General features: G+C 59.6%; 1 protein-coding gene across 6 annotated transcripts in view; it reads left to right on the top strand.

The window, feature by feature from the left end:
• Positions 1-15,192, top strand: part of DNAH2 (dynein axonemal heavy chain 2) — a 79,783-nt gene that overhangs the window by 42,865 nt on the left and 21,726 nt on the right. For all 6 annotated transcript variants that reach the window (XM_047707042.1, XM_047707041.1, XM_047707045.1 and 3 more), the window contains exons 39-63: positions 406-533; positions 804-956; positions 1,225-1,350; positions 2,089-2,307; positions 2,487-2,604; positions 2,767-2,903; positions 3,382-3,519; positions 3,599-3,757; positions 6,686-6,838; positions 6,956-7,047; positions 7,301-7,499; positions 7,586-7,810; positions 8,546-8,650; positions 9,368-9,556; positions 9,662-9,747; positions 9,890-10,020; positions 10,116-10,265; positions 10,527-10,694; positions 10,934-11,094; positions 11,240-11,379; positions 12,422-12,554; positions 12,657-12,796; positions 14,008-14,218; positions 14,519-14,635; positions 14,807-14,948. In XM_047707042.1, the coding sequence (XP_047562998.1) occupies positions 406-533; positions 804-956; positions 1,225-1,350; positions 2,089-2,307; positions 2,487-2,604; positions 2,767-2,903; positions 3,382-3,519; positions 3,599-3,757; positions 6,686-6,838; positions 6,956-7,047; positions 7,301-7,499; positions 7,586-7,810; positions 8,546-8,650; positions 9,368-9,556; positions 9,662-9,747; positions 9,890-10,020; positions 10,116-10,265; positions 10,527-10,694; positions 10,934-11,094; positions 11,240-11,379; positions 12,422-12,554; positions 12,657-12,796; positions 14,008-14,218; positions 14,519-14,635; positions 14,807-14,948 (3,720 nt within the window). The remainder of the gene's footprint in view (positions 1-405; positions 534-803; positions 957-1,224; positions 1,351-2,088; positions 2,308-2,486; positions 2,605-2,766; positions 2,904-3,381; positions 3,520-3,598; positions 3,758-6,685; positions 6,839-6,955; positions 7,048-7,300; positions 7,500-7,585; positions 7,811-8,545; positions 8,651-9,367; positions 9,557-9,661; positions 9,748-9,889; positions 10,021-10,115; positions 10,266-10,526; positions 10,695-10,933; positions 11,095-11,239; positions 11,380-12,421; positions 12,555-12,656; positions 12,797-14,007; positions 14,219-14,518; positions 14,636-14,806; positions 14,949-15,192) is intronic.

Raw genomic sequence — 15,192 nt, 5'->3', positions numbered from 1 at the left:
GCTCCCCCTTTCAGGCCAGTGGGTTCAGCCCAAGGGGAGGGCGGTGAAAGACGGTGCCTGGAGAGGGAAGGACAAACACCCAGCTTTCTGGGAGAAGGGGAGGAGGTCTTGCCGTAACCTCTGTGTGTCTGTATGTGCCCTGTGTCCTTTGGGGTACTCTGCCATCTTCTCCAGCTGGGCCGGCCCCAGGTCCTGGTGTGTCCGCCGTCCCGTGTGCAGGCACAGGGACTCTCGCCAGCACGCAGGGCCCGGGCTGTGTCATTACCATTCCCCGGGAACAGCTGGGGGAAGGGTCTGCGGGGAGACCAGGAAAGAGTGAACCGGGGTTGGGGAAAATGGGGCTGCGAATGGGTAGGGGTCCTCGGGGACCGGCCTGGGTTCTACACAGACGGTGCTGTCTTGCAGGCTATGCCGGCCGCACAGAGCTGCCAGATAACCTGAAATCCATGTTCCGGCCCATCGCCATGGTGGTGCCCGATTCCACTCTCATCGCGGAGATCATCCTCTTCGGGGAGGGCTTTGGCAACTGCAAGGTATGTCGCCAATGCTCTGACGTCCCTTCTGGGATGAGTCCCCAGACAGAGGCATCTCCAAGGGAGGCGGGCTGCGGTCAGGAGGGTGTGGAGCCCCCCTCCCCCGCCCATGGGATGTTCCCAATCCGCGGCAGCACCATTCCCAAAGTCTTCTGTTAGGACTGTCCCCAGAGCCCAGCCTGGCCTGCTGGAGGCCCGGGGCCCCGCTGCGTGCGTCTGTCGCTGTCCCCACGTGAGGCCGCGGTTTCCTCCTCGGTTTTCCTTCCCCAGATTCTGGCCAAGAAGGTGTACACGCTGTACTCGCTGGCTGTGCAGCAGCTGTCCCGACAGGACCACTACGACTTCGGCCTGCGTGCCCTCACCTCCCTCCTGCGCTATGCGGGCAGGAAGCGTCGCGTGCAGCCGGACCTGTCCGACGAAGAGGTAGATCGCGGCACGGCCCTTGGGACTGACCTCCAGGGTCCCTGGTCATACCGCCTGCACTGGCGCTTTCCGGCTCCTCTCCCCAGACTGGGATCCCCACCCCACAGCCCGTCCCTGCGTCCCTGCGTCGCCTGTCCCCTGCGTCGCCTCGCTTGGACGTCTGCACTGTTCTTGCCCCTGCCGCTCAACCCTTTGGACAGGAAGGGGGGCCGGGTGGGTGCCCACGGCCCCCCTCCTCAGGCCAGAGACCCCCTCGTTTCCTGGCCAGGTTTTGCTGCTCTCAATGCGAGACATGAACATCGCCAAGCTCACCTCTGTCGACGTGCCGCTCTTCAGTGCCATCGCGCAAGACCTGTTCCCCAGCGTCGAGCTGCCCACCATCGACTACGGCACGGTGCCTGCCCTCGCCCCTCCCGCCGACCTCGCCTATGTGCTTGTGGACCTGGCGCTCGGCTTCTGGGCCTTGTCCTGCCGTCCACGAGCTGTGACTGTTTCGGGGTCCGCTGCCCTCTCTGGGCCTCCTTGTCTACGGAACGACCTAGACCTATTCAAACACTCCACTCTCTGGCCGCAATCCCACCACCCCCGGCGCGGCTGGCCTCGGCCTCTCTGGTGCCCTCAGAGCCCTTCTTGCCTTTTTTATACCCACCAGCTCCTGCTGCCGTGTCAGAGCAGTGGCATAGGAACGGTGGGCAGGAGGATTCTAGGAAGTTCTAGAAATTCTAGAAAATGCTACAAGGATTTTCTTCTCTGGGGGAGTGGTGGTTCAGATACCCGGAATGATCCTTCTCCCTTGAAACCCATAAAACATTAGCTAAAAATATGTCTTTGCAAATACATCGCTAGAGAGAAAAGGAGAATTCTTGGGCCAGTGGGGGGAGGGGTGAAAGCAGGGAAATCACAGGATAGCCTGCTGAGGAAAGCGCTCTCATTGCGCCCACTTAGCAGATGAGGACACTGAGGCCCAGAGCAGTCCCTGCCTCAGGGTCCTTGGCTGGCTGACCCCAGAGCCCAGCCTCGCAGCTCTGCAGCGGCCAGCGGGCTCCTGAGTGAGCGATGGCCAGAGTAGGGGGGCCCTGGGTGCCACGGCGGTGGGGCTTACAGGCCTCCCGCCATCTATCGCCCCTCTCAGCTGCGGGACACCATCGAGCAGGAGATCCACGACATGGGCCTGCAGAGCACACCATTCACCCTCACCAAGGTCATCCAGCTGTACGAGACCAAGAACTCACGCCACTCCACCATGATCGTGGGCTGTACAGGCAGCGGCAAGACCACCTCGTGGCGTATCCTCCAGGCCTCCCTGTCCTCGCTGTGCCGTGCCGGAGAGCCCAACTTCAACATGGTCAGGGTGCGGACTGGGGACGGGGACACGCCTGCCAGAGACCGCAGCACAGGCGGGCAGTGCTGGCCAGGAGGGTGGGGCTCAGCCCAAGGGGACCGGGGAGAGACCGGAGACCGAGAGCAAGTCCGGACATCTGGGAACGGGGCTGACCTGGGTATAAGTCGAGATCTCTGTGTCCCTTTTAGGAGTTCCCCTTGAACCCGAAGGCTTTATCCCTGGGGGAGCTGTACGGGGAGTATGACCTCAACACGAACGAGTGGACAGACGGCATCCTGTCCAGCGTCATGCGGACGGCATGTGCAGGTGCCACGTCACGGGGAGGGAACCCCAGCAGTCCAGGGGCGGAAAGACCCCACTTGGGAGGAAAATGCCGGGCTGGAGTGTGCTCGCCTCTCTGAGGAGCAGAGGATGAGGGGTGGTCCGGGGAGAAGGTTCTAGCTTCCTGACCGTCCTCCTCCTACCAAGACGAGAAGCCGGATGAGAAGTGGATCCTTTTTGACGGCCCCGTGGACACGCTGTGGATCGAGAGCATGAACTCGGTCATGGACGACAACAAAGTCCTGACCCTCATCAACGGGGAGCGCATCGCGATGCCTGAGCAGGTGTGACCCTGTGGGGAGGGGCAGGGAGGGGGCCGGGGCACCCCAGACGAGGAGCTCCAGCGGGAGAGGTGAGGAGGAGGGCGCCGGATTCAGGGAGACCTGTGTCCCAGGGAAGAAGGCCAGGTAAACCGTGGGTGTGGGGAGGAACAGTGGGAAGGGAAGCCCTGTGCACAGGAGTCAGCCCTCCCGCACCTCCCTGGCCTCCTTCCCCCTCCGCCTGGCCCGGATTCATGGGCTGCGACGCCCCCCTTTCTCATCCACTCAGTGCGAGCCAGAGGGGGGTTTTCCGGAAGCTTCACCTCGAATAAGCCCTAAATTCTTTGTAAAAAAGCAAGTCCTTTGTAGACCTTTGTCTTGGCACGTTGTGCCACGCTCAGTGCTTGGATAGAGGCACTTGGGGGACATCGGGGGCTGCGTGTTTCTCCCCGTGGAGGCTGGGTGGCGGGAAAGACGGAGCCCTGACCAAGTGTCTCCCCAGGTGTCCCTCCTGTTCGAAGTGGAGAACTTGGCCGTGGCATCTCCCGCCACCGTGTCCCGCTGCGGGATGGTCTACACCGACTACGCCGACCTGGGCTGGAAGCCCTACGTGCAGTCCTGGCTGGAGAAGAGGCCGAAGGTACGGGGTGGACGGGGGAGCAGCCGCGGGGCCCTGGGGCGGGCGGAGCACAGAGGCAGAGCCTGTTGTCCGACTCCAGGCGGAGACAGAGCCGCTGCAGCGCATGTTCGAGAAGTTCATTAGCAAGATGCTGGCCTTCAAGAAGGACTACTGCGCCGAGCTGGTGGCCGTCCCGGAGTACAGCGGCATCATCTCCCTCTGCAAGCTCTACTCGGCCCTGGCCACGCCGGAGAATGGGGTGAGGGCAGCCGCAGGGTGCGGGGGCGGGAGGGGCTGCGGCCTCTCGGGAACAGCCCAAGAGCAGCCATGTGTCCGAGACCCGGTTTGAACCCAGGTGTGAGTGCAGCAGGGACCCCGAGGGGAGGTCTCATGGCCCACGGAGCCGTGCGGGCCCGTGTCCACGTGAGGCGGGATGCCAGACTCAGGACTCCCGGTCGCTTACTGCACACAGCGAAACCTCGCTCTCATTTCCTACCGTTGTTTGGGACCTGAGGGTGGTTCATTTGGTTCCTCGTTTCTCCATCCTTTAGAAAAATATCTATTAAATTTTGGTATATGGGAGGGTATGGGATACCATTTCTGCTGGAAGGAGCTCCCCGTCTAATCTGATGACAGGGTTTTGGAAATTTTCAGGTTGAGCCTTCGGCTCAGGTCATGATCCCGGGGTCCTGGGATCAAGTCCCGTGTCGTCAGACTCTCTGCTCAGCAGGGAACCTGCTTCTCCCTCTGTCCCCATCCCTCTGCTTGTGGGCACGCACTCTCAAGTAAATAAATAAATAAAATCTTCAAAAAATTTTAAGAAGAAAGGAAATTTGCAGATTGATTGGTACTTAAGAAAAATGTTGTTCAGTTTAGAATTGTGGAGTGAGGACCAGACATGCATATTTTTCTGTTGAGATTAAACCTCTGCCCCGCAATGGTTCCTAGTGTTTTTGAAGACATTGCTAGATAACCGAACCGTTCATAGGCAGTTACAGGACGATGATGGTCTCTAACAGTGTGTGTCTCTCCTGGCGGAGCCAACGCAAGTGGAAACTCTGCAAATGAACTTGCAAGGTCATGTGTGGGATGAAGACAGTCCTATAGCCTCAGTGCACGGGTGTTGAGGAGGCGGGCGGAGGGCAGAGCCTGGAGGGGACGGGGGTGGGGGGAGGTGTGCAGCGCCTGGGGCGAGCTGGAAGGACGGACTAAGGCCTCTGCGTTGAATACGGTAGAGAGTCAAGTCTCAGCACTGTTTCCCACCTGCGACTTATGATGGGGGACTGTGCTGACCCCAAGTCCGATATCCTGGCCCGGACGGCATCCTGTGTGCCGTGTTATCTGTGGTTCTCAGCATCTTAATTCGGAGCCTCCCTGCTCCCGGCCTGTGGATGTTGCGTGCGGCAGGTGAGAGATGGGGCGAGCGCTGCTGAGTTAGCCGCCTGTGGGCCACTGTCGCCGAGACAGCCCCGTGTGCCGCACACACCCCGCTGAAGGCACCTGCCACAAGCCCTCGGGGGGTAGTTGAGAGCAGGAGCCTGGACATGCTGTTTCTGGGGGCGCCCGGCTGGCTCAGTCGGCGGAGCATGTGACTCTTGATCTCTGGGTCATGAGTTCAGGCCCCACGTTGGGCGTGCAGCTTGCATAATACATATACATGCTGTTTACCATGAACTCGGTACACTGTAAAATCTCATTATTATTTTTTAATTTCATGTTTAATTACACGAGTAATAGTTGAATCTAATTCCCCTTTTTTTTTCTTTTTTTTTTTTTAGATTTTATTTATTTATTTGACAGAGAGAGATCACAAGTAGACAGAGAAGCAGGCAGAGAGAGAGAGAGGGAAGCAGGCTCCCTGCCGAGCAGAGAGCCCGATGTGGGACTCGATCCCAGGACCCTGAGATCATGACCCGAGCCGAAGGCAGCGGCTTAACCCACTGAGCCACCCAGGCGCCCCTAATTCCCCCCTTTAAAAAAAAAAAAACATTTTATTTATTTATTAGAGAGAGAGAGAGCGCGCATGCGCACAAGAGTGGGGTGAGGGGCAGAGGGAGAAGCAGGCTCCCCGCTGAGCAGGGAGCCCAAAGTGGGACTCAAGTCTGGGGACTCCGGGATCATGACCTGAGCTGAAGGCAGACGCTTCGCCAACTGAACCCCCCCCCAGGCACCCCCATCACAGACCTTTTAAATACGTATTTGCCTGCGAGCCCAGACATCACCATAGAAAATGTATTTAAAACCCATATTCTGGGGGCGCCTGGGGGGCTCAGTCTATCGTCATCTGCCTTCGGCTCAGGTCATGATCCTGGGGTCCTGGGATCGAGCCCCACATCGGGCTCCCTGCTCAGTGGGAAGCCTGCTTCTCTCTCTCCTTCTCCCCCGGCCTGTGTCCCCTCTCTCAGTGTGTCTCTCTCTGTTATGAGTAAATGAAAACCTTAAAAAAAAAAATGGTATCCTGTTATGTACCACATTCGCAATATGCTTACTAAACAGTGGCATGGTTTTGAGTTCTGTGTCTCTGCGTGTAGATTAATTTCATTGCTTTTTTTAAAATCTTGGATATTATCCCACTGTGGAACACGACATATTATTTTTCCGTCCCTCTATCGGTGGACATGTGGGTCTTCTCTGATTTTTTGCACTTACAGAGAAGTCACCGTGAGCGCCCCTGGACCGATCTCTGTGAGCGCCCTTGGCCCTTGCTCAGGGTCCATGTGGTGTGGCTGCGTCACTTCTGTGGCATCTTCCTCTTCTTCTTCTTTTCTAAGATTTTATTTATTTACTTATTTACTTATTTGAGAGGGAGTGCAAGTAGGGGGGGCGGAGAGAGAGGGAGAGAGAGACTCCCCGCTGAGCGCAGAGCCCAACGCAGGGCTCGATCTCAGGACTCTGATGACCTGAGCCGAAATCAAGAGTCGGATGCTTCACCGACAGAGCCCCCCGGGTGCCCCAATGCCGTGTCTTTATAACATAGCGGAGACGAGACTCGGGGCAATGGCCGAGCTGCAGAAGTTTCGGGTAAAACTCCCTGTTTTAGATATACGGTCATCTACAACAACACGGTTTCCCGAACGGAGCCAGGGAGGGAGGCGAGCTCCAAGCTTTTGTGGCCATCTGCCAGAATTGCCTCCCCGCCCCGTCCATCTCCTATATGAGGAGGCTACTTCCCTTGTCGTCCGTCCAGGTGAACCCGGCGGACAGTGAAAACTATGTCTCCATGGTGGAGATGACCTTTGTGTTCAGCATGATCTGGTCCGTGTGCGCGTCCGTGGACGAGGAGGGACGCAAGAGAATTGACAGCTACGTCCGGGAGATTGAGGGCTCCTTTCCCAATAAGGTGGGGACCCTCGGACCTGCCGACTCGGCCGTCCTCCCCCTGGGGGCCTGTGAGCGTTTGCGCCTGTGGGGGGAGCGGACGCCGGCTTTGGCAGCCTCACACGCCTTCCCTCCTTAGGACACAGTGTACGAGTACTTCGTGGACCCCAAGATGCGGAACTGGACGTCGTTTGAGGACAAGCTCCCGAAGAGCTGGCGCTACCCTCCCAAGTGAGAGTGGGGCCTGGGGCGGGGCTTGCTGGGAGGGGGCCAGAGGCAGGTGAGCTGTGGGATGGGGGGTTGCAGACAGCGGTGCCTCTGGAATGAGGGAGTGTGATCTGGAGGGCCCGGGACAAGGGCCCTAAGGAGGAGGCAGGATGCCCCATCTCCAGGCCCCTCAGGGGGATGTGTGAGGGAGGCAGGGGGAAGCCGGGTCGAGAAGGAGCAGCCCAGGCCCTTGGCCAAGGCTCCCTTTCCTCCCCAGCTCCCCCTTCTATAAGATCATGGTGCCCACCGTCGACACCGTTCGCTACAACTACCTGGTGAGCGCCCTGGTGGCCAGGCAGAACCCCGTCCTGCTGGTGGGTCCCGTGGGGACCGGGAAGACGTCCATCGCCCAGAGCGTCCTACAGTCTCTGCCCTCCAGCCAGTGGTCAGTGCTGATTGTCAACATGTCCGCACAGGTGCGCCGTGGGGCCCGGGGCTCCGCCCCTCCGGCCCTGGGTCTCTCCCGGCGAGGCCCCGCATTTATGCTGTGTCCGTTCACCAGACCACGTCCAACAACGTGCAGAGCATCATCGAGAGCCGGGTGGAGAAGCGAACCAAGGGTGTTTACGTCCCATTTGGGGGCAAGAGCATGATCACCTTTATGGACGACCTGAACATGCCCGCGAAGGACATGTTCGGGTCCCAGCCCCCGCTGGAGCTGATCCGCCTTTGGATCGACTACGGCTTCTGGTACGACCGCACCAAGCAGACCATCAAGTACATCCGAGTAAGCCTCCCGAGAAGCTGCTCCCTGCCCTGGAGGTTCAGCTCCTACTCCCCAGGGACCCCGGGAAAGAGCCCCGGGATCCTGTACTCCTCTGCACCCACACAGCCCTTGCCGGCATCTTGTGCCTCCGGCCCGTGCTCCCCACCGCGCTCTGTCCGCAGCTCTCATGCCAGCCCTGCCGCTTCCCAGAGTGGCCCATGTGCCCAGGGTCCCTGACTCCCGTCCCACCTCCCTGCATCCCCCCAGCATCTCCCTCCAGGCAGGCTCTGCGCCCACAGGATTCTGAGCATCATGGTGGTTTCTTTCTCCCAAATGGACGGGCGGCAGCCCTACCATCCTTGCTGCGGGGGTGCCTGATCACCCAGCCCCCAGAAACTCGACCAACAGTGCGTTCTTCTGTTTCTGGGAAAGAGAACAGATGTGCACACACACATACACACACACGCAGAAGGAAAAGAAGAGTCGAAAACATTCTTGCACTGACCTGTATTTTCTGGTTTTGGTACATGGATCATGATGAAATGAAAACAAACACGTCTCTTTGCTGATTCTCAAGGAAACGGCCCCAATCCCTTCCTTCCGTTCTACCTTCCCTGCATCATTATTTCCATTTGTTCTTTCTCTTTCTCATTCTGTCCCGGGCCCTCTCCCCCTTCCCACTCCCTCCGCTCCACTCCCGTGCCCTGTCTCGTACCTTTCCCACCTGTTCCAGCCGGCCCTGTCTCTGCTCCCCAGGACATGTTCCTGATGGCCGCCATGGGCCCCCCCGGGGGCGGACGGACCGCCATCTCCCCCAGGCTCCAGGGTCGCTTCAACATCATCAACATGACCTTTCCCACAGTGAGGGCACAATGGGGCCGGCAGGGTGGGGGGGGGGGGTTGCTGTCAGGGGCAAAACCGACCGCGTCCCAGAGAACTGAGCGGGCACATCAAGGAGGGCTGGGGGAACCCCTGAGTAGAGGTGCGTGCGGGGGCTGTCACATAGGGCAGGGGCTGCTATTGTGGGAGCCCTAGCTTCTGAGCCCCAAGGGCAGCAGGAAGCAAGTGTAGCTGGGGCTTTTGGAATGAGACACGCGGTGGGGGGCAGAGAGCTCAGGGGGCCTGCATAGACAAAAGGAAGGTGGATCCTGCAGCTGAGAGCCGAGAGCAGCACCCGGATTCGGGGAGCTGAGCGGGGCCTGCAGAGGTGCCCCCAGAGCCTCAGTAATCAAGATAAAGCACAGCTGAATGCAATCTTAAAACAGCTAATGCCAAAAATAGAGGACACACAAACACCCCAGTTTTACATAAATGCACGCAATGGGCGCGTGCCGAGCGGTGGCCCAGCCCAGGGCAGGGGTGCGGGCAGCAGGCACGGAAACCGCCATCCCTGTGTGAGCTGTTGGTGTGCGTTCGTCATGCATATCCGCTGATTTTTGAATATCGCACGAACACCTTATTGCTCTCGACTTTGGGGGGGTTTTGGTGCCCCCCTAAAGCCAGCTGCCTCCCCGGGGTCCCGGGGGTGGGTGGGCAGGCCAGGAGCCGGCAAAGGCGAGCGTCAGGGCCTGTCCCCAGGAGTCGCAGATCACCCGAATATTCGGCACCATGATCAACCAGAAGCTGCAGGACTTTGAGGAGGAGGTGAAGGCCATCGGCAACGTGGTGACCGAGGCCACCTTGGACGTGTACAACACGGTGGTGCAGCGCTTCCTGCCCACGCCCGCCAAGATCCACTACCTGTTCAACCTCCGGGACATCTCCAAGGTGAGCAGCCTTCCCCTCCGGTGGGGCTCTCGCAGCCCAGCCTCCCTGGCTTCCCGCTGCAGCCCAGGAGTCCCGCCCCTCCCACCGGCCACGCCCCTCCCGCAGGTGTTCCAGGGCATGCTCAGGGCCAACAAGGACTTCCACGACACCAAGTCCAGCATCACGCGGCTCTGGATCCACGAGTGTTTCAGGTGAGATGCCTGTGCCCCGCTCGAGGCCGGACAGACGCCCCCGTCAGACGCCAGTCGCGGGCCTCCTGGGCCTGGCACCCAGCCCCTGCCGCAGGGCTCTGTGCCCTGCACTCCTGGGGCTCAGCCCACTCCCTCCCAACAGAGTCTTCTCCGACCGGCTGGTGGATGCGGCAGACATGGAGGCCTTCGTGGGCATCATCAGCGACAAGCTCGGCTACTTCTTCGACCTCACGTTTCACAATCTGTGCCCCACCAAGCGCTCTCCCATCTTCGGTGAGTGGGTGCTGTGGCTGCTGCGGGTGTGGGAGGGGGCCTGGGAGGAGGGCTGGGCTGGCCCTGGAGGTCTGAGCCCTGCTCCCCTGGCCCAGGGGACTTCATGAGGGAGCCCAAGGTGTATGAGGACCTGACGGACCTGGTGGCCCTGAAGGCGGCCATGGAGGCAGCGCTTAGCGAGTACAATCTGTCTCCCGCCGTGGTGCCCATGCAGCTGGTGCTCTTCCGAGAGGCCATCGAGCACAGTGAGCACCCCCTCCCGTCCCTCCGGCACCCCAGCGGCGGGCTGTTCCCAAGCACGGGCATGTCTGGGAAGGAGCCTTCCTCTCTGTTCCCAGAGGGCTTGTCCTCCCCAGGGGCAGCTGCTCGAGGTGCCCCAGGCCCCGGCCTCTTCCCCACTTCTCTGTCCAGGTCCTTCAGTTTCAGGCAGCCCATCTCCAGCCCCGGGGTCCCCCCCTGCCCCCCACCGTGGCTCCGCGGCCTCACTGCCGGGTCCCCCTCCCCAGTTGCGCGGATCGTGCGTGTCATCGGACAGCCTCGGGGCAACATGCTCTTGGTGGGCATTGGGGGCAGCGGGCGCCAGAGTCTGGCCCGCCTGGCCTCCTCCATCTGCGAGTACATCACCTTCCAGATCGAGGTCACCAAGCATTATCGCAAGCAGGAGTTCCGAGAAGGTGCAGCCGATGGAACCCCGGGTGGGCTGGGGGCTGGCGTGAAAGGTCAGATGCCCGCCTTCCTGTGGAGGCAAGAGTAGGGGCGGTAGAGGCGGGCACTGAGCCTGCCAGGCCTGGTGGGCGGCAGGTGGCATGGTGCGCGGGTTGCAGGCCAGGGGACACGGGAAGGGGAACAAGGGACGGGATGGCGCATCTGACACCCACCTGTGCCCTCTGCCTCCTCCCCTCTTCCGGCCCAGATATCAAGCGCTTGTACCGCCAGGCGGGAGTGGAGCTCAAGCCCACGTCCTTCCTCTTCGTGGACACCCAGATCGCCGACGAGTCCTTCCTGGAGGACATCAACAACATCCTGAGCTCAGGGGAGGTCCCCAATCTCTACAAGGCTGATGAATTCGAAGAGGTGCGAGCCCCTCCCCCACCCTCCACCAGCAGCTGAGCCCCTCTGACCACCCCTCCCTCTCATCAGTGCCACAGGGGCCCCGCCCCCTGGGGCTCTGCCCTCCAACCGCAGCCCTACCAGCCCAGCTGATGTGGCTTCTGTGCAGATCCAGACACTCATCATGGAGCAGGCCAAGGCGGAGCAGGTGTCCCCGTCCTCCGACAGCCTCTTCACCTACCTCATCGAGCGCGTGCGCGACAACCTGCACATCATTCTCTGCCTCAGCCCTGTGGGCGACCCCTTCAGGTGACCCCTGTGACAGCCTCTCCCCCAGCCTCCACCCTTCTCCGGTCCCCCTGCCTCCTGGGAGCAAGTCTCCTCAACAGCTCTGGCTCTCTCTCCACCGTGGGCCGCTCCTTTCCCTAGACCTCGCCTTCTGTCCCCAGTGCTGCTGCTGACAGAGGAGGCGTACCTTCCCTTTAGGTAGGGACTAGAATGTCCTGTTGTCACTTTGTGTTTCGTTTTTAAATTTTTAGTTGTCATTCTACAAAAACAAAATAACATCAAATTTTACTGTCGTAACCATTTTGCAAGTGTCCCGCTCATGTGGTTAAGCATAATCACATCGTCGTGCGACAGATTTCTAGAACTTCCTCATCTTGCGAAATTGAAACTCTATGCCCACTGGATAATTCCCCACTTCCTCCGCCCCCCCAACCCCTGGCAACCACCAGCCCCATCGTGTTTCCGCGAGCTATTCGCTCTTGGGTCTGTGGTACGTGGTGTGTTTACCGCGCACTGGGCACTACACTGCACATGTCACCTCGAGTCCAGTGACAGCTCGGGTTTGTGTCCCTGTTAGTCCCATTTTATTTTATTTTTTTAAGGTTTTGTGTATTCACTTTTGAGAGAGAGAGAGCAAGAGAGAGCGAGTGGTGGGAGAGACAGAGGGAGAGAGAATGTGAAGCAGACTCCCCACTGAGCGCAAACCCTGAGGCAGGGCTCGAACCCACGACCCCAAGATCGTGACCTGAGCCGCAATCAAGGGCTGGACGCTCCACCGAATGAGCCCCCGGGGCATCCCCATGTTACTCCCATTTTAGGGATGAGGAAACTGATGAGGGGAGGGTTAGCGCATCTGCCTGAGATCCACAGCTAGAACAAGAACCCGTTCCTATGTTCTACACTGAGCTAGCCCTGAAGGAAGCAAGGTCAAGACAGGGACACACAGGAGCATGGGGATGGGACACCTAGGTTCCAGGAAAGCAGACGGACCTTGTGGAGGCCGGGAGTGGAGGCCACCTGCCTCCATAAAGGGGCTTGACTGCCTCTCAAAACCCCTCCCCAGGAACTGGATCCGCCAGTACCCAGCCTTAGTGAACTGCACGACCATCAACTGGTTCTCAGAGTGGCCCCGAGAGGCCCTGCTGGAGGTGGCGGAGAAGTACCTCGTGGGGGTGGACCTGGGGATGCAGGAGAATGTGAGCACCCCCCACCCCCGGCACCCAGCCCCAGGCCCCCTCCTGCGCCCCTCCTCCACCTGCCCTCACTCCGCATCTTCCGTCCTTTCCCATGGGCCTCAGATCCACAGGAAGGTGGCCAAGATCTTTGTCACCATGCACTGGTCGGTGGCACAGTACTCCCAGAAGATGCTGCTCGAGCTGCGGAGACACAACTACGTCACCCCCACCAACTACTTGGAGCTTGTGTCTGGGTACAAGAGGTGTGCAGAGGCATGGAGGGCGGGGAGGCCCGGGGAGCTCGGTGACATGATGGGGTGGGACATATCCGGAGCCAGCCCAGGAGGCCAAGGAGCCAGGCGCCCTGAGGGGAGAGGCCGAGATGTGGGGGTCTCATTCCACCCTGCTGAGGGGTGGTGAGAGAGAGCCGGGGTTCACATCTCAGAGCCTTCGGGCCGGGACTCCTCTCTACACCCTCTATGCTCTGTCTTTGTTTTCCACGATGCCGTTTCTCTCTCCAAGTGCAATACAACGGTGATGGTACCGTGTATGCCCGCGAGGCAGGTACCAGTCCTCTTCTCTCCAACCTCTCCTTGACTTTGCACCATCTCGAGAATCAGACATTCCTTTAAGTTGTATCGTATGCGTCTTTACGTGCGCAACGTAATACCAATTTGCTTTGAAAGACCTAAAACAAATGTAAAAAAAAAACCCTGCAAAACCCACCTCATTGACTGGATTCTGTGTTGTGATCAAGGCGAGGAAAAAGCCATTTGTCATAAGAATGATCACCTGTACCTACTCATCCACTTCATGTATTTTCTGAGCATCTACTATGTGCTGTGTACTATTCCCAGTGCTGCAGTCCCGCTGTGAGCAATGAAAGCTCTTGCCTTCCCTAGATACCTGGGTGACCGGTGGCCAGTCGCTGTGCTCAGCCCTTCACACATATTTTCTCACTTAGTTCAGAAAAGGATCCTGCATGGAATTTTTTGCTGGGGTGGGGTGGGGTGGGGTGGGTTGGGCCTGAGCAGTGTTGAAAACTTTTTGAGTAAGTTGCTAACTTTTAACGTGAGAGGCTTAGTAAAATCCAGATTTCCAGGTTTTCTTTAACAATCAGAAATCGTGTCAAAATGGGGTGGAGAGGAGGGGTGGCCATCCCCTGGGGACAGGCTGGTGTGTGCTGGTTCAGGGCAGCCCCTGCTCGGTGCGCAGTGGGAGCGAGAGTGGGGAGCGGGTGTGAGGACTGCAGCCCGTAACCCGTGCTTTGCAGGGCGGAATAACGTGGAGGGATGAGAGTTGGGAAGCGGGGAGACAGCTGGGGAGCTGTTAGCCCTGATTCAGGCCGGAGGCTGTAAAAACGTCACGGTGCTGGCGGCGGCGGTAACAGAAAGCGAGACGGGGACCCATGCGGGGTGCTCCCCTTTCCGGGGGCCCAGCCTCTCCAGGCACAGTCTCCTTTCGTGCCCCCCAGGTTGCTGGGAGAGAAGCGGGAGGAGCTGCTGGACCAGGCCAACAAGCTAAGGACGGGACTGTTCAAGATCGACGAAACCAGAGAGAAGGTGGAAGTGATGTCCCTGGAGCTGGAGGACGCCAAGAAGAAGGTGGCTGAGTTCCAGAAGCAGTGCGAGGAGTACCTGGTCATCATCGTGCAGCAGAAGCGAGAAGCGGACGAGCAACAGAAGGTGCTCTGGGCCCTGGCACTCTGGCCCCGCTCCACGCCCCTCCCACCCAGCGGGCTCTGGCCCCCGCCCCACACCCCTCCCACCCAAAGGGCTGTGGCCCCGCCCCCGCCCCCCTGCCCCCAACGGGCCGTGGCCCCGCCCCACACACCCACAGCTGTCAGCGCCCTCCCGCAGGGGCTTCCAGGTTGCCCTCCCTGACCATGTCAAGGGACACGCAGGCCCCTCCTCAGACTTCCATCCTCCCCGCCAACACTTCCCCCACCTTCGCCCACGGCCCAGAGGAGTCCTCTCCGTCCCTAGGCAGTCACAGCCAATAGTGAGAAGATCGCAGTCGAGGAAGTCAAGTGCCAGGCACTGGCTGACAATGCCCAGAAGGATCTAGAAGAGGCCTTGCCAGCCCTGGAGGAAGCCATGCGGGTATCAGAGCGGGAAGCCCCAGGGAAGAGAATGGGACCAGCCTGCTTTGTGCTCCAGACTCCCCCAGGGAAGCGGGAAGGGGCGGGCCGGGGCGGGCCAGCCTTAGCTGGGACCTGTCCTGTTCCCTGAGTCCCCTCGGGCCCTGCTCCCTGAGTGAGTCCCTTTGCCCAGGCCCTGGAGTCCCTGAACAAGAAGGATATAGGAGAGATCAAGTCTTACGGACGGCCCCCCACCCAAGTGGAAATGGTGATGCAGGCCGTCATGATTCTTCGAGGCAACGAGCCCTCGTGGGCAGAGGCCAAGAGGCAGCTAGGTAAGCCGGAGCGCACGGGGTGACTGACGCCCGTCCACCACACTTACCCATCTGCTGTGCGCCGGGCACTCAGGGACACAGACAAGCGAGGCGTCCCTCCCACCCTCAAGAGCGGGTAGAGCCCAGTGCGTAGGAGGAGATGTAACTGGTAGTTAGGTTCTTTGGTCGTAAGTGACAGAAACAACTCCTCTTGATTGAAAAAAAAGAAAACGAAATCGTCATAAAAATACAGGAGTATATCTCA

The sequence above is a fragment of the Lutra lutra genome, chromosome 16 (assembly GCF_902655055.1).
Source record: "Lutra lutra chromosome 16, mLutLut1.2, whole genome shotgun sequence".
NCBI classification, from domain to species: domain Eukaryota; kingdom Metazoa; phylum Chordata; class Mammalia; order Carnivora; family Mustelidae; genus Lutra; species Lutra lutra.
This window is presented reverse-complemented; position numbering and strand designations above follow the sequence as displayed.